This window comes from Dermacentor albipictus, chromosome 2, assembly GCF_038994185.2.
Source record: "Dermacentor albipictus isolate Rhodes 1998 colony chromosome 2, USDA_Dalb.pri_finalv2, whole genome shotgun sequence".
NCBI lineage: Eukaryota > Metazoa > Arthropoda > Arachnida > Ixodida > Ixodidae > Dermacentor > Dermacentor albipictus.
Genome location: NC_091822.1, coordinates 17620802 through 17647959, shown reverse-complemented (window position 1 = coordinate 17647959; position 27158 = coordinate 17620802). Strand labels below are relative to the sequence as shown.

The 27158-nt window shown below is 45.3% G+C and overlaps 1 protein-coding gene and 1 long non-coding RNA gene across 2 annotated transcripts in view; one reads left to right on the top strand and one right to left on the bottom strand.

The window, feature by feature from the left end:
* LOC135918446 (splicing factor 3B subunit 4-like) overlaps window positions 1-27158 on the top strand; it is a 187264-nt gene that overhangs the window by 96122 nt on the left and 63984 nt on the right. The window contains exon 5 of the mRNA XM_070533498.1: window positions 20816-20996. Coding sequence (XP_070389599.1) covers window positions 20816-20996 — 181 coding nt within the window. The remainder of the gene's footprint in view (window positions 1-20815; window positions 20997-27158) is intronic.
* LOC135918461 (uncharacterized) lies at window positions 7676-8840 on the bottom strand. The gene is made up of 3 exons (XR_010569660.2): window positions 8760-8840; window positions 8580-8636; window positions 7676-7712 (listed from the first exon to the last, which is right to left on the bottom strand). It is a non-coding gene; the product is annotated as an uncharacterized lncRNA (long non-coding RNA).

Here is a 27158-nt window from a genome sequence, read left to right as displayed (position 1 = left end):
GCCAGGGGCGTAGCCAGAGGGGGGGCTTATGGGGCTTGAGCCCCCCCCCCCCCCCCCCCCCGTAATTTTTTCGTGCTGTCATGCGCCACCGACAAAAACAACTCTCGGCGCCGGAAATCATGCTCGATTTTGTCTAGAATGTCCTGAATTCACTCTCGAAAAGACATTTTAGCGCGAACATTGCGAAATCGGGCTGGATTTCGCGGAAACGCCCATGCATCTGAAGTCACATATCATAACGCAAGGAGCCCCACCGAGCACAAAATTTCAAGGGCGTTTTGATGGCGAGCGGGCTCGTCTCGGCATCTCGTGGAGGCCGCGGAATCTACGGAGCGCTTGGATTTCAATTCTGAAACTTTGTGGGTATAAAGTTCTCATAACATTTTAATGCGAAAGGTGCATTGACATTTTCAAAGTCGTGCTTTAGATGTTCGATTGCGGAACTTTGTGGGTTTAATGGTGTTGTAAACATTTGACGCCCAAGGTGCATCGACCTTTCTAAAGTCGTACATCGGGATACAAGTCGACAACCACGCAGCGAGGTCCGATGAGACAAAGCGTTGTGGTGGTTCATTTGTGCCATCAGGTCACAAAAAAGAATATGAATTTTTTTTCACCTGCGCCAAAGCATCCATGTCAAGACACTTAAGGCACCATTGTAACTAAGTTATTATTTATTTCTCTACCTAGACTTGTATTCGCGAGGATACATTAGGCCTCTTTCTCATCTTTTTTTTTTTTGTTCTCGCAACCCGTGGGCTGCCGATCCAGCCAGAGCGCATGCGTTTTTCTCGTGCTGCATCGACAACCGCGCGGCGCACTTGGATGCGCCTTCGTTTTTCTCTGGCTGACTGCAATTTCACCTGGCAGAGTTTTGGACGCTTTCTAGCTAGCAGACGAGAAAAAGAAACAATGCATAGTCGATCGCTGCCAGCACTGCGGGGACTCGACGGATTGCAACGCATTCGCTTGAGCACAACCTCTCCGAAAAATTTTGTCTCGCTGGTGTAGGATACCGAGCAGTATGTGTATGGTTTTCTGTGGACCAAGCGTCACACGTTTTCTTCGATATTCCTTCGGTAGGCACACTAGGTGCCCAAAGTAGGCATTCGATTGTAGCCAACATGCTTTCCTTTGCGTTATTCTATTTCACCGCCCCCCGCCCCACAAAAGAAAAAAAGAAGACATTGTTGCGGTGCAGCAAATTGCCGCATGGTGAAAGTTCGATTTTGTTACTTCTTTTGCGGAAAGTAATGGGCCACGGGACGCTTCAGTTGCTAGATACTATTATATTATTGTGATAGCAGCTATATGAAGACTCCAGGCGCATTCCTGCCGTTGCCCTCATGTTCCGTATAAATAAAGGCCAAGGGCGATAACATCGTGACCGCGCGCCGCATGCTCTATGTGCGAATGAAAGCGTGGGGGGAAGGGGGAAGGGGTGAGTCGACGATGAGTCTTATGTGAGCAAGGGAGAAAAGCGGGGAGGAAGCGCGCCGCCTTCCGTCGCACGCGATACATTTTGGGAGTGGAGGGGGGGGGGGGAGTGCTGTGATCTGTGAATCTGTGGTTGCGCAACCTATTTATTTGCCTTGTTTGGCGCATTATATATAGTGACTTTTTCTTAGGTACGTAGATTTATTGGAGACTTATACATATATTTAAATATCTTGTTGCGAGGTTTTCTGTATACGCGCAGTGAACTTTGTTTCAATTGCCAATTTTTGACCTGTATTACGCTGTATCTTCATATTTGTATATTCCAATGTATCTTCGCATTTATAATGTACGAAGGCAAGTCAAATTAAAGTGAGACAAGCCGCTCCGCGCAATAATGGTTCGGTTCGTTATTTTCGAGGCATGCGCATAGCACATACGCATCTCATTTACAAGTGACATGCAGAGGTGAGGTTAAATGTTCTTTAATGCTCTCATACACTGGGTTGGACAGGGTTAGTTGACATAATGGACACTCCAAAAAGTTGAACAGCTTGGTGTCGTGAGGTTTTTTGACAAATGAAGATGTTTCTCAAAAAGAAATTATTCGCCATATGGCTGCCGTATGCGTTGAACATTGCGTTTCATTGGCCTCTGTGAAGCATTGTCGCAAACTGTTCAAAGAAGGACATGAAAGTTACAAAGACGATCCATGGCCGGGCCAAAGCCACCGTGCAATCATCCCCAACACAGTTGAAAAGGCCGTGGTTGCTCAGTGGCTATGGTGTTGGGCTGCTGAGCACGAGGTCACGGCATCGTATCCCGGTCACGGCGGCTGCATTTCGATGGAGGCGAAATGCGAAAACAACCGTGTACTTATATTTAAGTGCACGTCAAAGAACCCCAGATGAGGGTGACGACATTTTGTCTGCATTTGTGACCGGGGATGACTCATGGTGCCACTACTACTAGCCTGAAACACTACGGAAAAGCTTACAGTGGAAGCATTTGAATTCACCACTCCCAAAGAAAACAAAGGCCGTCATTTCTGCCGGAAAAGTGTTGACTTCTTTTTAGATCGTTAGGGGCCATTATTGATCGAATTTTCTAAACCTGGAGAGACTTTAAATCGTTTCAGATATTGTAAAATCTTCGGCCACTTTTTCTTCTTCGCGCCGGACTCGACGGCTTTCAGCATAGCCGCCTTCTACTCAATTGATATTGTTTTGTGCTTCCGTTTGCTATTGCCATCATCCATCTCCTTTCTGGCGGCGGGAACTCGCACAAACAAACCGATAGAAACACTGATATCCTTGATGCACACGCAGGCAACGACAAGCAACTACAAGCAACAACAAAGCCGCCATCAACACTGCCCCATGCGCGTAGTGGAAGAGCGGGCAAGTCCACCAGTTCCATGGGAAAGGGGAGGCCGGGAGACGCGCATGTCGCGCGCTATAAGACATTGACCTGATGGGTACCAAAATGGTCAGTAAGTGCTCGTTGTGAAAGGAAAAAAAAGGTTCATTATACCCATTGCAAGGAAATTTTAGCTTCAATAAAACGAGGTTTTCAATACATGGGCATCTATTGGAATTTGAAAGGGCATTATAATTGCTTTGTTATATCCCGTTTCATTATAATGAGGTTTTACTGTATCGACATGCACAGCCTTTCCACAGCGCATGGTCTTTGCTGGCACAATGTTCGTCCTGGTCAACAAGGTTGATCGAAACAGTCAACTCAACTCGAAGAGAAGGAACAATAACAAAGGCACCGCACATAGAAAGCGCAAAAGCATGTGCAAGGATGGGCTTATGCAGATCGTATTGGACACACCTGTTCATGAATTTTGAAACTTCCTGTTCATATATCAGTTTAATCCTTTCTCTGCTGCTCACGAATATATCGTACTTATTTTCATAAGGCCCACCCTCATGTATTGCCTGCACCCTCGCATTGGGGTGCGAAACTTTTGAGAGAATAAAGTTTCACGAAGGGTTATATGCATACCCATGTGCTGGCTAATTTTTGCAAGTGTTGTGGCTCTAGTTTTCCTGCTGATAATGGCATTATTATCACCGCATCCTGCACGTGGCACTAGACGACCAAATCTACCAAACTGCATTATCTGTGGCCACCTATTCTGACTTGCACCCGGCCACGGGGTGGCGCTGGTTAGGCATAGCCGGCGTGTACGACAGCCAGCTAGCCATTTATGGAAGTTTGCGTTTGAAATGTGGACTGGTAGACTACATTGGCGATTGGGTGTAAGATCCTGTGCACAGCCACTGCTGACGGCCACATGCGGGGAGTTGGGGTCCAAGGGTGCTCAGGCGGAAACTATAGTGTGCACCTTCCCAATTCATGAGTGCACTTACTGGCTGGAACAGTGTAAGCTCACATGCGAGCATATAGCTAGTAAAGCTACAAAGTAATATTGCACAGCACAGCCTAAGCTGACAGTGTCAAGGCTGCATGCACACTACAATCGACGCTCGTTACAACAAACCGCGATAAGCCAGTGAAAAACGTCCGTTTTTATCCAAAGTTCCTTATGTCCAAAATTAGGGCCACAATATTGTCACGTGGTAGTGACGGTGAAGAAAGCAGCAATACGGTGGAATACAAAACTAGCTTTTATTGGGCAAACCTGTGCCCACAAAAACAGGCTACACTTATAGCACAACGATAGCGGCGAACACGGTCGGCGATTGTCGGAAATATGATCAGCGGGTCAAGCGCGTCGGCTTTTATACAGCAGTCGTTGAATGTTCCAGACTAATCGTTCGGACCCGCGTGCCTTCCACAAAGTTCTACGCCATTCGCATCACGCGATGAAATCAGATAACATAAGGTTCGGCGACAACAGGCAGCCGGGTAGAAGCATTGATAACTTTCCAGAAACTTCGGATACATGCAGGCGCGTCCCGCACTGTGCGATTACATTTGTTAGGCGGCGAAACGTGGTCGCCCGATAAAGTACACGTGTCAATATGTTGTGAAATGACAAAACTTTGCATACATCGCTCTCTAATCGTAAGGAACTGCTGAAACGATAAAACCATCAAAATAGGTAACTACGGATAAACGGATTTATGCAGAAATAATTATACAACCAAGTGGCACGGTGTCTTCCTGTCTGCTTTTTTCCGCATGCTAATTGCTGACAACTGTCAGTTTCCTCGTACTAGAGCATATATACACCTACATAACACAATCTAAAGCGCCATGATTTTGGGAGTTCTAGATTTTGCATATGCAAATCTATGGGTCGCAAAGCGCTGGGCTTACAAAAGAAGCCCAGAGGAGTGCAAATAAATGCAAGCTGGGCTTGGCGCTTTGCCTACCTAAACTCGTTCATGTACACCAAATATAAGACTCCCTGCTGGCTGGACAGCACTGCCGTTCTGGCTACCTGGCCCGAGTGTGTCAGCACCACTATGACACAAACATAATCGACAGTTTGTTCTTCCCACAAAACAGTGACTGGTAGTATAAACCAATGTCTTAATTTTATCTTTCACGACAATCAAAAACTACTGCTAAGTCTGTAGCATGAACAAGAGCTGTAGTACGAGGCAAATTCAACCCGGAGCCCACTGGATACAAAAAAAGGCGTGGCCTGCCATGTCAGGCGGGCTGTGCAATGGGAGCGAATGTCTCAGCCGTAGTTGCATTCTTAGCTGCTTAGCTGGGCCGAACGACACTAGCTCTTGCGGATAGGACATGTCGGTTTCCACTGGCAACTACATTGAAAGCGCGATCCTCCCGCATTTTCTATGTCGATCCCTGACATCAGTCCCCGAATGGCAGCAGATGGCATCGTTTTCGATGCATACGGCAGGCCACACTTTTTTTTTTTATTCACTGGCCATGGCACACCATACGAAGCGGCTCGACTGCATCATGCGTGTCGCAGTTGGAATGCCACAAATAGCAGCATATATTCTGTGTTGATTTGATGAGAAAAAGTCAGGGTGTCTACCAATCGCGAAAACCGGGAAAACGAAGAATTCTCAGGGATTTTTAATAGTCTCAAAATACCCAGGGAAAACTCAGGGAATTTGTGCTTCTATCAGGGAAAATTTGCTGTAATTTTATTGAAAGGGAATGTAAGTCGCAGTAATGCTGGCTCGCGTAACAGAGAGGGATCGTAACAAATCGTCTTTTGACACTGTGTTGTCGGCTGGAGGAGTGGCCAGTGTACAGTCAATGGCCGACTTTCCGGACGCCGGGCGGCTCCACGGCACCGTCACGTACCCCAGAGTCAATGTCTAAGAACATCTGAAATGTTGGGCACAAGAGCCCTTCGCTGTCCGATTTTCCAGACTTTTTGCTGTGACCGCAGGTCCGAAATGGCATTTATCAAAGCCACCACTGCCGCCGTTTTGATTACCTCGCCGCCTTCGTAAACACTAGGCCTAGCTGCTTCAACGTTAATTATTAAGCTTCTTGCTGTTCGGCGCCGTGTTTTTCATTGAAAGAATTCGCCGCTGTAAGCAATGGCACTGACTCCGTCTTTGTGGTCCTTGTGATTGGCTTCGAAGCTAGGAAAGCACGGCACGTTGCATAATGCCGGTCCCCAAAAGTCAGCTTTGCCTCAATACAGAAGTTTTACATGGTGAAGCATAAGCGCGGGAAGGGGCAATTGTCATGGGACCCAGTATCTATTCCTTAATTATACACGCGCCCATCCGCCATCTCCTGTCACAGTACAGGCACTGATATGCCTAATAAGTGTGTTGGTAGGCCTTTTCGGATGTGCCTGTGGTGATTTCAGCCTTTAATGACAGTAAAAGACATGCATTGATTTTTTTCTGACTGCCCGATTTTACGGACGTTTTCGTGGCCCTTAGGGAGTCTGAAAAATCATACGTCGACTGCACAGCTGACGAAGAAAATGCTTCAAATGGTCCGTGGGGCAAACGCGCGGTAGAAGGAGGGTAAGAACACAAAGGACCTAAGCATTGGGGAATGAATGGGAAAGGAACCCTGCCACCGCTTTTTGCAAGGAGCTTGAGCTCAAAAAACAAAGTATTGCCTTACGCCGGAATGCACGTGTCCCTTATCCAAACCGAAATAAACTCTTTAAAGCAGTGAAACGCAACACTGAGGCATTGTGCGCGGGCTGAGAGTATGTCAGGAGAGTTGAGGTCTTCACACCAGTTGTTGAGAATCTCATTTGTGACAAAGTTCGGGCCTCTGAACAATGAGCTTGCTATAAATTGATAAAAGTAGCTCATATCTCCTCCAGTCACGGCATCCACATTTGTAGGCGCGACCTGTTTTTGCCATTTCTGTGCAGTGATAGCAAGGAATAGAGCATGGACATTAAGCTTACGGCAAATTGAAGATTCTGATAACCTAATTTACTTCCATTTTGCTTCTTAGTGATATGTATTGTTACAGAGTATCACTTTGGTGAAAGCACTACCATGTTTTACTTGACGCTTGATGTGGGGCATGTCGGTAGCAACTTTGAAATATATATTTTTGTTCTTTCTTGAAATGCTTGAAGTTAATGAATAGCTTGTGCATGTAATTTGAACGGGGGATTTAATCCTTTTATGAAGAAATGCAGCATGACACTTTACAATATTTAATTACTCTGTAACTATAATGACTCATCATAAAATGCTCTAAGATTCGTTCTATCTACGTGATTTGCTTTCAGTGGAGTCTCAAGCACCATCTATGTTTCACACATATGTATTGACAGTCGATCATAATTCGTGACTGAAATAGATATTCGAAAACATTTGTTTATGTATGCATCTCGTTTTTATTCGTATTTGAGAATGTTCCACTCGATTTACAATGAGTTTTACCATTTTTTTCAAAGATATTTTATTTGCTGTACATTTTACTAACCCCTCGCTTCAGATTTTTAAAAATAAAATAAATGATACTCCCTACTATTCAAACTGGATTAAGTCGTTTTTTTAGCATGCTTACTAGAGAGTGACAGCATCGGGCGACATAATGTCGTGTCAGCCTGTCTTGACACAAAAACAAAGCTCTGTGTCACACAGGGGAATTTTTCAAGGGCACTCGGGGAAAACCTGGAAAACTCGGGGAATTTGGGAGTGTCAACTTTGCACACACCCTGAAAGTATTATGCGATCATCAGCAGTTGTTTTGAAGCACCACTTGCTGATCAGGCCTAGCGGCATCCTTTGGCCCTTGCTCGGCGCTGAGCTGACAGCGGTGGGTGGCGGTGGTTCGCTTGTGTAGCCGACACGAAAACTGCAGGTGGGCCGTTACACAGCACGCTGTAATGGGAAGCATAGTGCATTCATCTGAAAAAGTGCATCTTTGCAAATTTCGCAAGCGGCCCGAAATAGTTACGTGCCACACATAGCCGCACGCACAGCTAGTTGCGTGCAGTGCTCTGCCACAGCACTGTATATTGTATCTACATCATCTAGACAAAATTTGCCCAAAAATTTGTCTGTTAGAACCAACTGTATATTGTATCTACATCATCTAGACAAAATTTGCCCAAAAATTTGTCTGTTAGAACCAACTGTATATTGTATCTACATCATCTAGACAAAATTTGCCCAAAAATTTGTCTGTTAGAACCAATAGTCTGTTATAATATAGAAGAATAAGGCCTTCTTAATTCGGAACAAATGCCCAAATTAACCTAATGTTGAGTTATTGAGGGTATTGAGTATTGAGTTATTGAGTATTGAGGGTCTCCGAGGCTTGTTGTTGTGCAGGGCTGCCCGATGGAGACACCTCACCGTCTTTGCGCAACGAAAAGTGGAAACACTACGTGTTAACCAATATGTATGCAATAAGCTGGTACGGTTTATATGGTTACAAAACACATTATGTTCAATGGCCGCTGAATTGGAGATTTGACTTTCCTACTTTTAAAATGAAACTACTGTTTAAGGGGGTACGGTTTAACAAGATTTTACTGTATCTCTGTCTGAGAAAATTTTACGTAAGAGGCATGCACTGTTGTTGTTTTGTTTCATTGCACTTGTTTCTGGGCTGTCATTCTCAATATTCCAAGGAATAAGTTTGTCAAGAATGTAAGACAAGGTATGAGCAAATTATAAAATGGTGTGGCAATATAACCTGCATATACCGCATGCCATATAGCAAGGTGTGGCATATACATATACCTAAATATATACGGCTTCACTTGACGTAGGGTACCCAGTTCACTTGATGTAGGATATCTGAAAATCAACGTCAGACTGTATGTACCGAACCCGAGGCAGTGCTTCAAGTGCCAGCGGTTCGGGCATGCATCACAATCATGCAGAGGAAAAGAAACATGCGTGAATTGTAGTGCCAGTCACCATCCATCTGACAGCTGCAATGCTCCTGCACAGTGTGTCAATTTCTAGGGCGATCCATCCAGCTTACTCACGGAGCTGCCCTTGCTGGAAAAAAGAAAAAGAAATAATCTTACTAACTGTAAAGGAAAAGATCAAATTCAATAAAGCGAGGAAAAGGCTAGGGCACACACCTCAAGTAGTAAGCCATGCCGGTGTGGCGTGGCAAGAGGCAGTGCCACACCAGTTTAAGGAGTCTACAGGGTACACGTCCAGTATTCCTATAGAAAGTTCACCCACCCCTTTGTTCGCTGTGGCCAGTGCTGCTTCATCATCATTGGCGGAACGCAGTGCCACCGGGCCCAAAGTTAAACCGAACTCCACGGCCCGAGACGCACATCTCGGCGCCTGGCTCTCTCTTGTCCAGCACCTCGGAGGAGGCAATGGAGGTCGACCCGAAAACTGTGGCGACGCCAAAAAATCTGTGCTCCCTGGAGCCACTAGAAGAGAAACTTCTTGTAACTGCGCCGAGAAAGGGACAGGTAGCCCGAATGGTAACTGCCCTTGATGAGTAAACAACTTCTTAAACAATTCACCAACAACTTATCTCCCTCACATAAGTAAATATTTTCAATTCCATTAAAGTGACAAGTGTACTGTTTGTGTATGTGGCTATTTCAGGACTGGCTGTGGCAATTTGAACCCTTGAAGGCAGTTAAATGCATTAGCTTTTTGGGGCTATCCGATTTTTCTTACCTGTTCGTAAAAGACCTAGAAAAATTAGATGTTGACTGTATTCGGGTTGAGTGAACATCAGTTTGAAAAAGTACAATTAACAGTTTCTGTTTCGGAGAGCAAGTTTTCTGAACTTCAGTTTGGCCTAGTTGATGTTTACTGTATATCATATTGACCGATAATAAAGGCATAATAATACTGCCCATGTTGTCATTTTGTGTTCTCTTGCCTTGTCCTCACCTTTATTAGTGGTAATATAATTTGAAGTCACATTGCCATTGACACAACTCATAGCTAGGACAAGCCAAAAGTTAAGCCACCACTGGGCCATCATGTCTATTATTTAAGTTCCAGATTCTGGACAGCATCGCACTGGATTTTTGTGATATCGTTCACACGTTATACATGATATCGTTCACATGTGATATCGTTGTGATATCATTCAGGTTACCCCCTGTATTCTTGTTTTCCTTGGCATTTTCGTTTCTTGGCAACCAAACCACAGCTTTGGTAGCCAACATCTCGCAAAGCATCCCTGATAAGGCCAATAACCAAGCCAGCATCGCCGTGTCAAAAATTTGACGAGCCCATCGCAAGAAGTTTACTGCTCCTTGAGTGGCTCAATGGTGATTGCTCCTGAGATTATGCTCATGGGATGGACTGAGGGCTGTTAAACTGCAGCGTGCTTTAAGTTCGTCTGTGTTACTGGATGAAATGGGTTAACCTTTGTAATGCCACGGACACAGTTGCGTACATTTTATAAATGCAGTGAATTACAACAGATTTGATCAAGGCTAGGCCTCTTTGTTTAATTTAGCCGAATCTCATGTTTTTTTTCCTGGCAGTGTTCATGTTCGCAGTGCCATCTGATGGAAGAAACAAAATATTGTACACCAAAACAAACAGCATGGTGTAACACATGTGGCAGCGTCAGCATACCAGTGCAAAAAAGTTTTGTTACATTTCTCGGTTGTGCTGCTCAGTTTATAAATATTGTAAAATGTGTGAAGATCTTTGGACTATACATTCAACACAGTGCAATTGAACATCAATATAATGAAGTCGTTAAAATTGCTAGTTTGCTTCGTTATATCTAAATAGTGTTACATTGAAATCCAACATTTTATCCAAATAAGTGCAGTCGCTGATGGATTCTTCTTACACAAAAGGGGACACAAAATTTTCTGAATTAATGAGCAATGAGAAAAAAAGCAAGTTTGAACGAGAAAAAAATAATTCATTTTGTTGAATTTTAGAGTCAGCAACGAAAGGTACAGTTCCATGCCGCGTCGACAGTACAGTCGCCGACCGTTTATTCGGACCTCACGGGGACTGCGAAAATGTCCAAATAAACAGGTGTCCGAAAAAGCAGATTAAGAAAAGAAAAATCCTTTATTTGCACGCACTTATTCGGGCTCGGCAGTAGGCTTGAAGAAATTGTGAATGCGCCATTGCACGCTGTTCCGTTTATGCGCGATCATATAAGCCTGAATCTTGGATAGGGTCGTACGGTCACTATAGGCGGCTGAGAGCACAGTCACTGCTTGTACACGCTCCGCATGTGACGGCAGCGTACCACATGGTGCATCATCTTCCAACTCGAGAGTCATCGTCCGGCGGTGCAGCAGAAACCTGACGAATGATCTTGCCGTAATCGAGTTATGCGCATGTCAGTACAGCAGTGTCAGCACCTGTCAAACTGTAAAATGAGACGGTGTCTGTAATCGCAATGCAACCACTGCGCCGGTCTCGGCAGAACATTTTCCGCAACAGTAGGGAGCACATCAGAAGGCGACAAATCCTAGGCCTCCCGGCACCCGCTTGCCGGCATTCCCCAGAGCAGTTTGCGCGGACACTGTAGGCGCCATTAGACACTTGACGCGATGTTTCCGTATGTCGCGTTGAATCCACGGAACCTCGACACAGCACACAAAGCAAACACCACCACAAATCAGCTGCTGGATTGTGTTGACATGGCTTACTAAGCTGAAACCGGAACTGCTGTAGAACCACTCTATCGAACCAGGAGAAATGATGATGAGCAGGGATTTGCAGTAGCGCCACTTCGTGGGGCTGCAAGGAAGCTCCGTTCAAAACAAACCTGGCGTTCAGCAAGCCGAACCATGCACCGGTCAGAGTCGGTGCATGGTGCTCTCAATCGAGTTGGCTGAAGGAGTGTCCGAAAAATCAGACGAGAGGCTGCAAGGTGTCCGAACTTTCGGAAGTTGTTATACATTATAATCTGTGGGGAGAATGGCGGTGCCGCGAAGCAGACTGAATAATCGAGCATGTCCGAATTTTTGGAGTCCGGAAAATCAGTCGGCAACTGTATTTTCACATCGGCGGTTTGAAGCTAAGCCAGCCATGCTTTTCTGTCCACTCCAACTGATAGTGTCACCAGCAGCAGGCAGCGAATGCTTTGTCTGCCTCTCACTTCAATGCCTCTCCAAAAACTCGAGATTGAGCAAACTTCAGTATTAAACACGCAGGAAGACAGTGCACTTGATGTCATGCCACTCAGCACACCCACTCCTTGCTCAGCCGCGTTGTCAAGCATGCGCAGCCACAGCCGTGCTGGAAAAGGAGACGTGCGCAAACCTGCCCCCCAACTTTATCCCAGCCGCTCAGGCAGTCTTTATCGCACTACCACAGCCACGGCCGCGCTAGAAAAGAAGTAAATCCCTTGAATTCACAGGCATGGACAGGGTGCAGCAACAGAAGGGGCCAAGTGTCACCAAAGGGCACCACCAACTCGCTTCATTATGTCCTTCCCCTCTTGTGGGGCCCCGTACCTTTACATTCTCTTTGAAACTTGAGTCGATGGAAGTGCAACATTGTTCTCTCTGTAATTAATTTGCTGAGCCCGCACACCTATGAAGCTTGAAAACACTTTTGTTCAGCCTTGCCATTGTGATGGCACCGCTGTCAGCGTTATGTTTGTTATTGCAGTGAAAGGCCTTACTGCACAAATGAAAACCCGTGGCTATATTACTTAGCAGGATGCTAGAACTGTACATCGGGCTCTCCGAGTGTTGATGCCGCAGAAGTGTGATCATTAATTTCAGCTGTGCTTTGACGCCGGTCTCGGCACAAAATTGTTAAGTCTCACCATTTACTTATTGTAATAGTACACACATCTTGCTCTTCATATTTTGCGAGGCTCTGTCGGTACACCACAGTAGCTGCAACTAAAGATAGCCTGTGGTGACTCAAACGCCCAAGCGCTGAACATTTAGGCATGTTACAGGAACTAAATATAGACTTTGTTACAATTGAAATAATTTAGTTCAATTGAGCCACGACATCTCATGCATTTTGACAAAACAAACACAAGTGCTGTACTAGAAGAGAAACTTGGGCAAGTTGTTGGTGATTCATGTCTCGGGAATTGGCGGCATGAGGCAGACGGGGATGAGGAAAAAGAAGAACACGACACTGATGTCATGTTCTTCTTTTTCTTTGTCCTTGGCTGTTTTGTACTGTTGATTTGGAAAACATGAATCACTCAAGTGCTGTGAAGCTAAATCTTGCAAGGTGCTATTGATTCGTGGTAGGTGGCCGGCAGCGCAGTGAAAGCGAGGACGATGGAAGGCGTAGACATAAGTGCTGAGCTCCTTCGTCCTCGTTTTCAGTGTGCTGTTGTTTATTTGCCGTGAATCAATACCTGCTTGCCCACTTTTCCATCCTCTTCAGTGGTATGTTTATATCACAGTACATACCCACCGGACATGCAAGTGTGCTCAGACAAGTATGAACCTGAGCTGATGCAGACATTCCAGTTTGTACAAATGAAATGCTGTGAATCTGAAATCACACCCATTTTCTTTGTTTCCAGCTGCAGATTTACTACTTCGTCTAGAAACTATAGTGACGCTGTCGAACACTGCATGTGGGTGCAGCTACAATTGAATGAAGCACAATACAAACAGTAAAAGAGAACAAATACTATAAATCAGATAAATCAAAACACAACAAATCAAAAAGAACAAAGATGCTGCACAAAGAAAGGCAGCAGTACTTGTGTAGGGAAGAATGGAATATAATTTACCTATGTACACCACAAAGTGTTGGGAATATTTAACATGACATCTCCAGTGCGCTACATCTGCAGGCTCGGAGTGTCGCCTGACACCGCCGAAAGATGCCGAGAATGAGTGGGGCTATACTAATCCAGGTACAACCAAATTAGGAAGGCCAACTAAGCTTCAACAAAGACACTCCCTCACCAGAACAGGAATTGGCCTCCCTGGTGCAGTGTTCGGCCACAACCTCCCTGATGATATCTTCAATTAACCAATGGCCCTCGGTCCCCAGCAGCTGCGGAGCACCTGACCAAGGCGACGGTCGGACTTGCCACGCAGCACAGGGTGCTAAGAATCTCTGAGTCCGGGCAGGCTGCCAATGAAAACTGACCCTTGCAACGTTTAACACCCGAACCCTCTCGAGTGAGGCTAGCTTAGCAGGACTCTTTGAGGAATTATCAGACGTTATTTAGGATATTATCGGCCTTAGTGAGATTAGAACTGGTGAGGCTTATACATTGCTAAATACCTAATGGCCATGTCCTCTGCTATAGAGGTCTTCCTGATAAGAAGCAATATGGGGTAGGATTCCTAATTCATAAGGGCATTGCAGGCAACATTGACGAATTCTACAGCATTAATGAGAGGGTAGCAGTAGTCATAATGAAACTTAATAAGAGGTATAGAATAAAAGTAGTACAAACCCTACGCTCCAACGTCAAGCGACGACAATGAGGAGGTAGATCAGTTTTATGAAGATGTTGAATTAGCGATGAGAAAAGTGCAAACTCGGTATACAGTAGTATGGGCGATTTCAATGCAAAAGTGAGGAAAAAGCGGGAGGGTGAACAGGCAATTGGCAACTACGGCGTTGATTCTAGAAACGCTAGAGGTGAGATGCTGGCAGAATTCGTAGAAAGGAATAAGCTGAGAATAATGAACACATTTTTCAGGAAACGTAGCAACAGAAATTGGACCTGGAAAAGCCCTAATGGTGAAACAAGAAATGAAATTGATTTCATACTTTCTGCTGATGCCAGCATAGTACAGGATGTAGAATAGGTAAGGTAAAGTGTAGTGATCATAGGTTAGTGAGGGCCAGGATTCACCTCAATTTTAAGAGAAGGAGTAAAATTGGTGAACAAGAAACAGGTCAAATGAGAGGCAGTAAGGGTAAAAGCAGACGAATTTAGTCTGGTACTTGCAAACAAATATGCAGCCTTAGAACAGAGAGATGACGATGATGACATAGAGGTAATGAATGAAACCGTAACAAGGCTAGCTTCAGAGGCAGCAGTTGAAGTGAGAGGCAAGGCACCAAGGCAACCAGTAGGCAAGCTCTTCCAAGTAACAAAGGACTTAATAAAGAAATGACAAAGAATGAAAGTGTCCAATTCAAGAGATAAGATAGAATTCGCGGAACTATCAAAACTGTATCAACAAAACGTAAAAAAGTGATATTAGAAATCATAATGTGAGAAAGACTGAAGCAGCCGTTAAAAATGGATGCAGCCTGAAATCAGTGATAAGGAAACTTGGCATAGGACAAACCAAGATATATGCACTGAAAGATAAGCAGGGTAATATTATCAGCAATCTCGAAGGTATAATAAAAGCAACGGAAGAATTCTATACTGACCTTTACAGTACCCAGAGGACTCAGGAGTACTCTATTTGAAACAATGAACAGTATACAGAAACTCCTCCTATAGCTAGAGATGAGGTCTGAAAGGCCTTGCAAGGCATGAAACGGGGAAAAGCGGCAGGAGAGGATGGAATAACAGTCGATTTAATCAAAGGTGGAGGGCACATAATGCTAGGAAAACTGGCGACTCTCTACACGAAGTGTCCTCATCGACTGCAAGGGTCCCAGAAAACTGTAAGAATGCAAACATTATACTAATCCACAAAAAGGGCGACATTAAAGAACTGGAAAATTATAGGGCCATTAGCTTACTCAAAGTATGATATAAAATATTTACCAATCTCCAACAGAATAAGGGCAACACTGGACTTTAGTCAACCAAGGGAACAGGCTGGCTTCAGGAAGGGTACCTTACAATGTATCGAATTCATGTCATTAATCAGGTTATCGAGAAATCCGCAGAGTACAATAAGCCTCTCTATATGGCATTCATAGATTACGAAAAAGCATTTGATTCAGTAGAGATACCAGCAGTCATAGAGGCAGTGCACAATCAAGGGGTACAGAACGCTTACGTAAATACCCTGGAAAATATCTACAGAGATTCAACAGCCACCTTGATTCTACGCAAGAAAAGTAGGAAGATACCTGTAAAGAAAGGGGTCAGACAAGGAGACACAATCTCTCCAATGCTATACACTGCGTGCTTGGTAGAAGTATTCAAGCTATTAAACTGGGAAGGTTTAGGAGTAAGGATCGACGGACGGCCAATACCTCAGCAACCTTCGGTTTGCCGATGGCATTGCTCTATTCAGCAACACTGCACACAAGTTACAACAAATGATTGAGCACCTTAACAGATGGAGATGATTTTCCAGTGGCTCTTACAGGTTTTCGTTGCCTTTTTTCGTTTTGACCCAGTCGCTGTTCTTAGACCCTTTATGTTCAACTGTTCTGTCCATTTCATTGTTTGTCACATGGTTCATTTTTCGAGCGGTCACGCGTTTTATCAATTTTATCGGTGAGTGACTTTAGAGATTTTAGATTTGACGCAGACGCTGTGCTTTAGACGCCCTTTCTTCATGTTTTTCCGTGTTATTCGTTGGTCATTGTTCTCATAGTCGTGCGGGTTTTATCACTGACTGGTCCTTAGGCATTTGAATGGTGTTATGTGTTGGATAATTTGCTAGTGAAACGTAGATGCAACTTGTTATGTCTCGTTTTTCTCCCCGTTGGCTTGGTAATGACTGTGCTCGATGAATTGCTTCCTGTACTGCTCCACGTGTGGTTCTTGTTTGCTGATTTGATCTATTGTGCCAGACACGATTCCTGAGTGGTCGATGGATTGCTCTATTTTACTTCTAATGTTCCGTGTGTGATTCGGCTTGGTTGACCTTACATAAGGCAGGCTTGTTGCAGAAATAAACTTAGTTGAGAGTGGCGCTGATCCTGTCGTTTGTGTTTGTCTCCCGTCCTGGTCTACTGCGCCTTGCTCTTTACTCATTCAAGCATGAACCAACTAGCCCAAGCTAGAGTTTTGCTTATTGAAACATGTTCTTAAAGTACAAACTGTCAGGGGAAAAGGAGAAATTACCAGCTGCTTGTGCGTCAAAGAAAGAATACAATGCTCCATTTACTTTTCAGGAACTTAACAGGGTACTCTGTGTTGGTAAAAAAAAATGCAGTAGGTCCTGACCAGGTCCATTATTCCATGCTTGCACACCTGTCCTGAGCATCTGTATATGCTCTCTTTAAATTTTCAATAAAGTATTTGGATCTGGAATTATGCCAAAAGATTGGAAAAATGCAATAGTTGTACCACAAAAATGCAATGGCATGCCACAAGGTTGCATACTTAGCACAACATTATTTATTGTAAAGATGAACTCCATTAACCAATTCCCTCACCTGTTATATACTCCATATACGTAAATGATCCCCAAATAGCATACCACGCCTCAAATATATCCACCAGTGAAAGGCAGCTCCAGATTACAATAAATAAACTAATACAGTGGGTTGACAAAAATGGCTTCAGCTTCTCCACACAAAAACAAGGATTACACTTGGACGCAATTCTAAAACCTAATCTGGTAGAACAAAAATTCAAATTCCTTGGAGTGATATTTGATAAAAAACTAAACTTCCTGGCCTACATAGGTACGACCAAGTTGAAGGCCAATAGAGCACTGAACATTCTGAAAGTGTTGTCTCATATGTCTCATAAGCACTGGCATTCCAACCGAACATGACTCTTACCTGTTTACTAGTCTGTTGTGCGTAGCATTCTGGACTACGGTTGCATAGTTTATGGCTCAGCCAGGTAGCCATATATTTGATGACTTGATCCAGTACATAATGTAGGACTGTGACTGGCAAGTGGTGTTTACAGAACATCACCTGTCCAAAGTTTATACATTGACTGTAATGAACCTCCTTTACAGCAGTAAACAGCTTTACTCACTCTTTCCTATGTGCTCAGAATTCAGTCATCACCACATCACATATGCCACAACATCGTCAGTAAATACAACTCTTTCTTACACTGCATAAATAAACCGAACATGATTACACCACTTGTATTCTAATAGGGGGAATACTGGTGGGATTATGACATTCCTCACGATGTTCTTCAAGTTGCTAAAAAGCCAGAATGATTGCTCCCGTGGTATGACTTTATCAAGCTATGAGCAAAACGTGAACAAGATGCATGCAGGAGCCAACGTTTTGACAAGTGGACTTGTCCTTGAAGAAGACAAGTCCACTTGTTGAAATGTTGGCTCCTGCATTCACCTTGTTCACGTTTTGCTCATCGTCTTGAATTGCCATCTCCCGCATTCCCCGTCTTTTCTTATGAAGCTATGTGATTGACCATTGACACTCATAAAGAAAAGAGACACCTCACAAGAACGCATTATATAAGGTTTCTGCGCTGTTCAGGACAGATATAAAGATTACATAGAACTTTGCACAAATGGTTTTAAAACACACGCACATGTGGTTGTGGGAGCCGTAACGAAAAATTGGGAAACAAGTACAGCAGAACCTCGTTGATATGTTCCTATTACGTATGCTCTCCCAGCGCCAACATTCACAACCGAGAACACAAAAAATGACTCAGTAGGGTTATGCTCATTTTTTACCAGTTCATACATTCCCAGAAAACACGATTTTTTGGCACCAATGTTCAGTACGTTGCCAAACTGTGATTGTATAATACGTTTTCTGGCCGCTAGATCCCATGTGAACAAGAAAATGCTTGAGGCGCACGCGATCCAGAACAGTATGTAGCTGCCCGCTATGGCAGCTTCACCACAATGCTCGCCTGTCCGTCTCGCATGAAAATGCTGGTGTGCACTCAGTTTCACATTTCGGTACCAGCAAATCTTCTCCGGGGTCGTTGCACGTAGCATTCACAGCTATTAGCACCAATCCTATTGTGATGAGCATCTTCGTCTGTTTCACAGCGCGTGGTGCCGTTGGAAGCGTAATGCACGCTTCTAATAGGAGATAACCAAAACGCGCCGCCCTTCCCTGTTGCAGACTGCGATTGTACATGTTTTCCGGCTACTAGGTTCCATGTGAACAAAAAGCGCGAGGTGGACGCAATTAAGGGCAGTTTATGTCTACCCAGCTCGTGTTAAAACGACAGCACGTTCAGTTTCCGATTCCGTCACCAGAAAATCTCCGCCCAGGTCGTCACATGCCGCATTCACAGCTATTGCTGCCAAACCTATTGCGACAAGCATCTTCACCTATCTGTTTTATAGCATGTGTAGTGCCATTGGTAGCGGACTGCACACCTTTAGTAGGCGATAATCCAAACACACCGCTGTTCCCTGCTGCAGGCGGCTCGATGTGGGCATCACATTTCGTTTTGGTGGAATCCGGCATCTCCCACCAGCTTGATTTCGTTTCGGTTTCCCGTCACAATCTTAAAGCACCACGCAATAGGAAAGCAACAAAAAATGTGTCGGGCCACTGGAGCACCACCATTTCATCATGCGTCGGCACCTCTTGCTGCAATGCTTCGTGCGACGCTTTCCATTATGTAGACGTCAACAATAGTTGAGCCTGTCAGATTTTTCAATTAATTCAAATTGTACATTTTCTCGGTTAGTACGTTTCTTCTCACTTTCTTTTTTCAAACGTATAAACGAGGTTCTACTGCATTAGAATACCACACTATGCCTCTGTTTTCATTGCCGAAGTTTATGCTGTACGGACTGTACTCGACGAAACTATCGCTGACAAGCAAGAAAATACAATCATAAACACTGATTTGCTATGTACACTATGGGCAATAAATCTTAAATCCAAGTATGAACCCCTGGTAGGGAATTTTTTAAACATAGTGTCTTTCAACAGATACGGCAGATCAGTTCGTTTCTGCTGGGTACCAAGCCATGTTGGGATATCGGGTAACGAAGCAACAGATAGATGCACATTCATGTATGTTGCACATTTTACTGACATGTAAACAGATTGAAGCACGTAATTGACGAAACTGTTGCATAATTTATATAACTTAAACATAGCTGTACACCCAGCCTTAGTTTTAGGAGATGATACACTAGTGCCATTACCTGACCTTGAATTTCTAAACGATACCGGCAATTTACACAAGCTATAGATCAACACAGATTTTGCTGTTTGTAAATTATATTTTATAATACCTTGTGTTCGGTTCAGCATAGCCTTGATTGCTTTTGCGCTGCTAAACCACATTTGCTTACTCACTTACTTAGCCACTTCGTTTCATTTAGATGCTAGCGCTGTTTTGCTCGTTTCCATCACAAATTTGTGGCGCTCGCTGAGCTCCGAGTGTGGTCCAAACTAACCAATGTGCAGCAAAATACGTTTGAATTAACAAGAGTTTGATTGCATTAAATAAAGCAGACACCTACCAGGATGAGAGGACAAGGCCGAATCATCTGATTTTCCAAATTAATGAGGGCCATAGTAACAAGGTTCTGCTGTATTATATTGTTACGTAGTTACAATGTATAATGTTGCATTGATAACATAGGCAGACCACACTAAGTGAGGGGAATAGTCTGTTACATCGGAAAGTATGTTGTATGTGCATCCGTTGTGACAGGCATGGACTGTACCTGCACTTCACGACGTACCAAAATGCACATAAAACTGCACCAAGGGTGAACGTGAAATGCACACGCAGCCTCGGCGACCACAAAGTTTTCAAGTAAACTGTAATTTAATGGAGCACTACACCGAGCAAAAATCTGCATGCGAATCTGCAAAAATCTAAAAAACAATGAAATCAATTTTACCATTACAATGAGTTTTTTTTCTGACTGCCCGATTATTTAGATGGACATTTTCATAGCAATCATCATGCCTGAAAAATCGCTTGGCGACTGTACATGTGTTCATAGTCAGACACTAGTGGTTGCACTATTATGCATAGCAGTCTCGGCACAGTTCGAGGCTTCAGTGAGTAGCTGTAAGCCTGCCTCGTGTAAGGCCCACACCCTGTAAAAAATTTGGGAAGTGTGGGCCTTACACAAGTAAATCCAGTATTTGACACTAAAGTATTCAAATTAGAATTTAAGCTGAAATTTCACTATACTTGCACACTCGTCATATTTCTTTATCAAAGCAATGGTTAGGCATTACTCTCAGACTGCAAGTGTCAAACTGCTTCCCTGTTGCAGATCATGCGTGATCCAGACACGGGCAACTCCAAAGGTTATGCCTTCATCAACTTTGCCAGCTTTGAGGCATCAGATGCAGCCATTGAGGCCATGAATGGCCAGTACCTGTGCAACAGGGCCATCACCATCTCGTATGCCTTCAAGAAGGACTCCAAGGGCGAGCGGCACGGATCAGCAGCAGGCGAGTCATTGGCACATGTGTTGTCACTGTGTGTCACACTGGTGTGCGAAATACCATAAGCAGGCTTCCCCCACACACGAAAAGTTTTCTGCATTATTTAGGCTCCGATACAGACCACAGTGAAACCCCCATAATACTACTTTCTCGGGACCACATAAATTATACACCTTCCTTCGTATTGTTTATATTCTACCATTTAAACTTAAGATGGTGTCAAGTGTGATTGTATCTTGGAATTGTAGGGCGCTTATAAAGAACCTGGATTATGCTAACAAATTAATAGATGAACACAGGACGACAGTCCCATGCCTTCAAGAAACCCATTTGGGGTTAAAACATTTGAATATCGTAACCCGGTTCAATGTACAATGAGACCTTGTCAAACTGTAGTTCGCCAGAGCTCGGAAAAAAATATGTACTAAACGGTAGAGAACTGCTTAACCAAAATAACATCAGATTGCCCACTTACCTGTAAAATACGGAACTACGAGAGAGCGTGATGAAAGGGCAGAAAACATGCAGTATTTATTCACTTCACGTGACAATAGTCTTATTTTCGTCTGATGCCGTGGTGGCCTAGCAGCGAAGAGAGTGACCTCAAACACCCTTAAGCTGCGAGCCAGCGTTTCCGTCAGCCCCCTCTTCTCGGCAAACACCCACACGAACGGACTGCGCCAACTGCACTGATAACGCTGCCATTGCTGTTCCCACATTGCTCACTGGGGCAGCTGGGGCCTCATTCTGCGCAATTCTCCTAACCAATTAAGTCGCTCGTGCTTGTCTTTGTTCATTGCGTCGAAGTCGTTCTTGGCCACATGGCTTCTCAGCCTCGTTTCACTCGCCGCCACAACAGAATATGCACGACGTCGCCGGTGAAAAAAAAAGTGCACTCCTATAGATTTGTGAATGAAGTGCTTCTAACTGATGAGGCAATCGTCACAAACGTACTTTCATCGGCTAGCGACAGTAACAGCCATGATGGCAGCTCTGACGCGGTAGGGCAGGCTGCGCCACCATTGCCTCTACGGGCGGTCCTGTAGATGATTCAGACCCTCACGGACTTGTTTTCGCGAGGGACCTTCCGCTTCACTACATGGAGCACCTGGATCCCCTGGAGAAGGATGTCGACAAGCTTTGCGTAAAGCAAGCAAGGCTGACGGACATGCGGTTTTCTTGTGCAAGACAGTGGGAAGTAGGTGGCGAGATGCTTGTTGCAATCTTGTCCCAGCATTTTTTCTGGATTTCTCAAGCTGTGATGCTGCTGCGGCAACCTTACCACATTTTTTAAAACACGCCTTTTGGGGCTAACAAGGCGATGCCTCGGGGGAGCTTGTATGTCACTTGCCAGCCCTTGACCCCTCTTTTTGCAGTTTTCATAGCAGTGGCATTCTTGAATGGCGACAGCAGCGGCTTGTTTACAACAGCATGCAGGAAGCAGAGTTGAACAGTTAAACGAATCAACACCATCAGACGTCAGATGGAGGAAGGTGGTGGGGAGAACTGGCCACCCCGCCATTATACAGTGAAACCTCGTTAAACCGTAGTTGGCCGGAGCTCGGAAAAAGTATGTACTAAACTAGTACTGCTTAACTGAAATAGCATGAGATCGTCCACTTACCTGTCAAAAACGGAACTCAGAGAGAGTGCGATGAAGGGGGGAAAAAAACATACAGTATTTATTCACTTCGCATGACAAACGTGTTATTTTCGTCTGATGCCGCGGCGGCCTAGCAGCGACAACAGCGGCCTTAAACTTGCTGAAGCTGTTAGCCAGCTTTTCAGCCAGCCCCCTCTTCTTGGCGAACACTCGCATGGCAGATTCCTCGTTGGCGTTACGTATTCGCCGTGCACGCGCGCAGTAGCGCTGCAGAAGTCTCGGGGCGCCTTTTTCATTGCGGGGTGCTATTCTCGTCGCGACAATAGCATTCATGAGGCTCACGTATTGCGCAGCTTCTGCCACTGTCGGGCCTGATTCGCCTGTGCTGCCGCTTTCCTTGTCGTCCTCATCACTGTCGCTAGTCGACACTTCGGCAACAACAGATGCAACGATGCGAAAAGTCGAACCTCGTAGCCGACATCTCTTCGCAGTCGCAGCAGCGCTGCTGAGGAACTTCTTCGCATTCCAAATGCCAAACTCCATAGTCAACAGTAGATCCCTGTCGCATGCCAGCGCCAACTTCTTCGTGTCACCTTCGATAGCATGAACGATGTCTAATTTTTCTTCTATGCTGAGCACTCGGCATCTTTTTTATCCAAGGTTCGGCACGACGCAATTCCTTGGTTACATGATGCCACAACGCTCTCTGGCACGGCGCCGAAATGATGTTGATGTTGATGTGGCTTTATGCGCAAGTGCACAGGGCACTTGGGGGCCGTTCTTCTGATCTCTGAGGCTTGTTGTTCTGCCGGGTCACCCGATGGAGACGGCACACCGCCGTGTTTGCGCGGCGAAAAGCTGAAACGCTACGTTATAACCGATGCGTAGGCAATAAGCTGGTACGGTTTATGCGGATACAAAACACATTATGTTCAATGGCCGCTGAGTCGGAGATTTGACTATACTACTTTTAAAACGAAACTGCTGTTTTAAGCGGGTACGGTTTAACGAGGTTTTACTGTATATGAGATGTCGAGGCCGGTGTGTACAAGTGGTTCATCGGAAATTAGTTCAGATGTGGCGGCTTCCGTGTGCCCAGTGATGACTGAAAATTCTTATGAGTGCGATAAAGCCATTGCCAGTGTTGCCAAAGTTTGGAGCGAGCTGTTAGAATATCTGGAAGCCATTGACAGATCAGTGGTCAACAAGTTTGTGAGCGCAGATGATGGTCTAGTGACTGCGGGAGAGCCCGAAAACAAAGACTAAGTTGTTGACATGGTACCGAGCAAAAGTGAAAGTGGATGCAATGAGGAAAGCAACGACGATCCTTTGGTGATTGGTGCAGTCGCACTAGTTTGATGCTTCTGTGCCATTGGGGAAGGTCGCAGCCTCAGCTGCTCTTACTCTTTAGACAACGCGGAGAAGTGCCTGCTGTTGCAGCAGCAAAGGTGCCCAAACAGAAGAATGCAGGACTACAGCCGACGACTGATAATTTGGACCCCATGGGGAACATAAGTAACTACGAAATATCAAATGTTCGAAAAAAGCTAATGTGTCCAAAAAAATATCACTTTATTTACGTATTGTCACGTATACCCAGTTGTAGTATGCATGCTGAATGAATATCCAGGCGTTTGCACTTTATGAAATGTAAGTGGGTGACGTGCGATCCGAGACAAACTTCGTTCTCCTCTTCCTCAGTCCCTTTGCTGTGCCATGTGGCATTACCCCCTATTCAAAAAAAAAAAGTAAAGAAGGAAAACCTACAGAGGCTTGACGTGAAAGCGCCGAGATGGCCTAGGATGAACACATAGGCTATAGTCTCAATCACTGTGGTTTGCGATATAGTCACAAAGCACTGAGGGCCGAGCAACAACATAAACTAACCTAAGCAGCTGAAAACGTCGAATATTAGGGGCTGTAGTACGGTTTCAACCGCATAATGTGCACAATCTCAGATTGCGGTTGTCGACGTTGGGGAGGCTGGCTTCCGTCAGGAAGGACTTCGTAATCCACGTCAATAATTCACTGCAAGACTCTGTAAGATCTGAAGTAGTGACTCAAAAGCTTCTCAGATAGTCCTTTTCGGCACACGGGAGTCCAGATCAAAACTTGATCACCAGGTTAGAACTCGACTTGTCGATGGCGGAGATTGTAACGATGCGCATCGATGCTCTGTTGTTTCTTTATATGCACTAGGGCAAGCTGACGGGCTTCTTCTGCGCGTTGCACGAAAAGTTTGGCATCTTGGGCGAGGTCGAGATGATTGATGTTGTTGCACGGCAGCATTTCTTCTAACATAGTCTGCACTTCACGGCCATAAACGAGGTAAAACGGCGTGAAGCATGTTGTTTCTTGCATAGCAGTATTATAGGCAAACATTACGTAAGGGAGAATCTCGTCCCATGTCTTCTGCTGTACGTCTACATACATAGACAGCATGTCAGTCATCATTTTGTTCAGTCGTTCGATCAAGCCATTTGCCTGCGGATGATAGGCAGTTGTCCTTCGATTGGTCGTGCAGTTGAGTTTAAAAACGTCTTCAATGAGCTGTGCTGTAAAGGCTTTAACTCGGTCTTTGATGACGTGCAATGGGGCACCATGCTGTAGGACGATGCTCTGTATGAAAAATTGGGCAACTTCGGAAGCTGTGCCTCGAGGCAGCGCCTTCGTATCAGCATACCGCGTTAAATAGTCCGTCGCAACGATTATGCACATGTTGCCAGAAGATGACAGTGGCAACGGGCCCAGAAGATCTGTGCTGACCTGGTCGAAAGGTTTTCCAGGTATGTCAATCGGATTCAGCAATCCTGCAGGCTTCACAGCTGGTGACTTTCGGCGCTGGCATTCACGGCAGGTGTGGACGTACAGCTTAACACACTCTGCAACTTTTGGCCAGTAGTAGGATTTCCGCACTCTATCAAGCGTTCGCGTAAAATCCAAATGGCCAGGCGTAGGCTCGTCATGACAGGCGAACAAAACTTCGGCATAGAGGTCTGCTGGAACGACCAAAAGGTAGGTCTTGTTGGTGGCAGCGGAGTTCTTATACAAGACGCCATGTCGTAAACAAAAAGATGACAATCCTTGAGAGATATGCCAGGGTATTGATGGGTTTCGTCCTTCCAGATGTTCGAATATAGGCCGTAATGCGTCGTCTGCGCATTGCCGTGTGGACGCTTACGGCCCCAAGGATAGCACCGTCGTCCTCATGTCTTGGTCGGTAGTGTCGATAGAGGCGCGCGAGAGTGCGTCGGCGTCTTCGTTTATGCGGCCCGAATTGTACACGATGGTCCTGTCGTACTCCTGCAAACATAGACTCCACCATGCCAGTCGTCCAGAAGGGTACCGCAGATTTGCAAGCCAGCATAACGAGTGATGATCGGTTGCAACTTTGAATGGGCGGCCGCAGAGGTAAGGTGGAAATTTGGCCAGCGCCCATACAACGGCAACACACTCTTTCTTCGTGGTGGTGTACTTGGTCTCTGTATGCAGTAGTGTGCCGCTTGCGTAAGCGATCACTCTTTCAGTACCTTCCTGCCGTTGTACAGTAAAACATCATTAAACCGTACCCGCTTAAACAGTAATTTCAGTTTAAAAGTAGTAAAGTCAATTCCCCGACTCAGCGGCCATTGAACATAATGTATTTTGTATTCGCATAAACCGTACCAGCTTATTGCGTACGCATCGGTTAAAACGTAGCGTTTCCACTTTTCGTCGCGCAAACACGGCGGTGCGTCATCTCCATCGGGCGGCCCGGCAGAACAACAAGCCTCAGAGATCGGTACAATGGCCTCCAAGTGCCCTGTGCGTTTGCACGTGAAGCCACATCAACATCATTTCGACACCGTGCCAGAGAGCGTTTATGGTATCGTACAAGCAAGGACTCGCGTCGTTCTGAAGCTCGGATAAAAAAAACGCTGGGTGCTCAGCATAAAAGAAAAATTAGATATCGTCCATGCTATCGAACGTGACATGAAGAAGTCGGCGCTGGCCCGCGACATGGATCTGCTGTTAACTACAGTGTGTGGCATTTGGAATGCGAAGCTGTTCAACAGCGCTGCTGCGACCGCAAAGAGATGTCTGCTACGAGGTTCGACTTTTCACCATCGTTGCCTCTGTTGTTGCCGAAGTGTCGACTAGCGACAGTGATGAGGACGGCACGGAAGGCGACAGCACAGGCGATTCAGGCCTGACAGCGGCATAAGCTGCGCGTTACATCAGCCTCATGAATGCAATCGTCGCAACGAGAACAGGGGCGCAATTACGTGACTATTCCAAACGAAAAGTTTTCCGAAATCCCGCACCCAGCAATGAAAAAGTCGCCCCGGGACTTATGCAGCACTACTGCGCGCGTGCACGGAGAATACGTAACGCCGACGAGAAATCTGCCGTGCGAGTGTTTGCCGAGAGGAGGGGGGCTGGCTGAAAAGCTGGCACGCAGCTTCAGTAAGCTTGAGGCCGCTGTCGTCGTGCTAGGCCGCCGTGGCATCAAACGAAAATAACACTTAAGTCGCGCGAAGCAAATAAATACTGCATGTTTTTTCCCCTTTCATCGCACTCTCTCT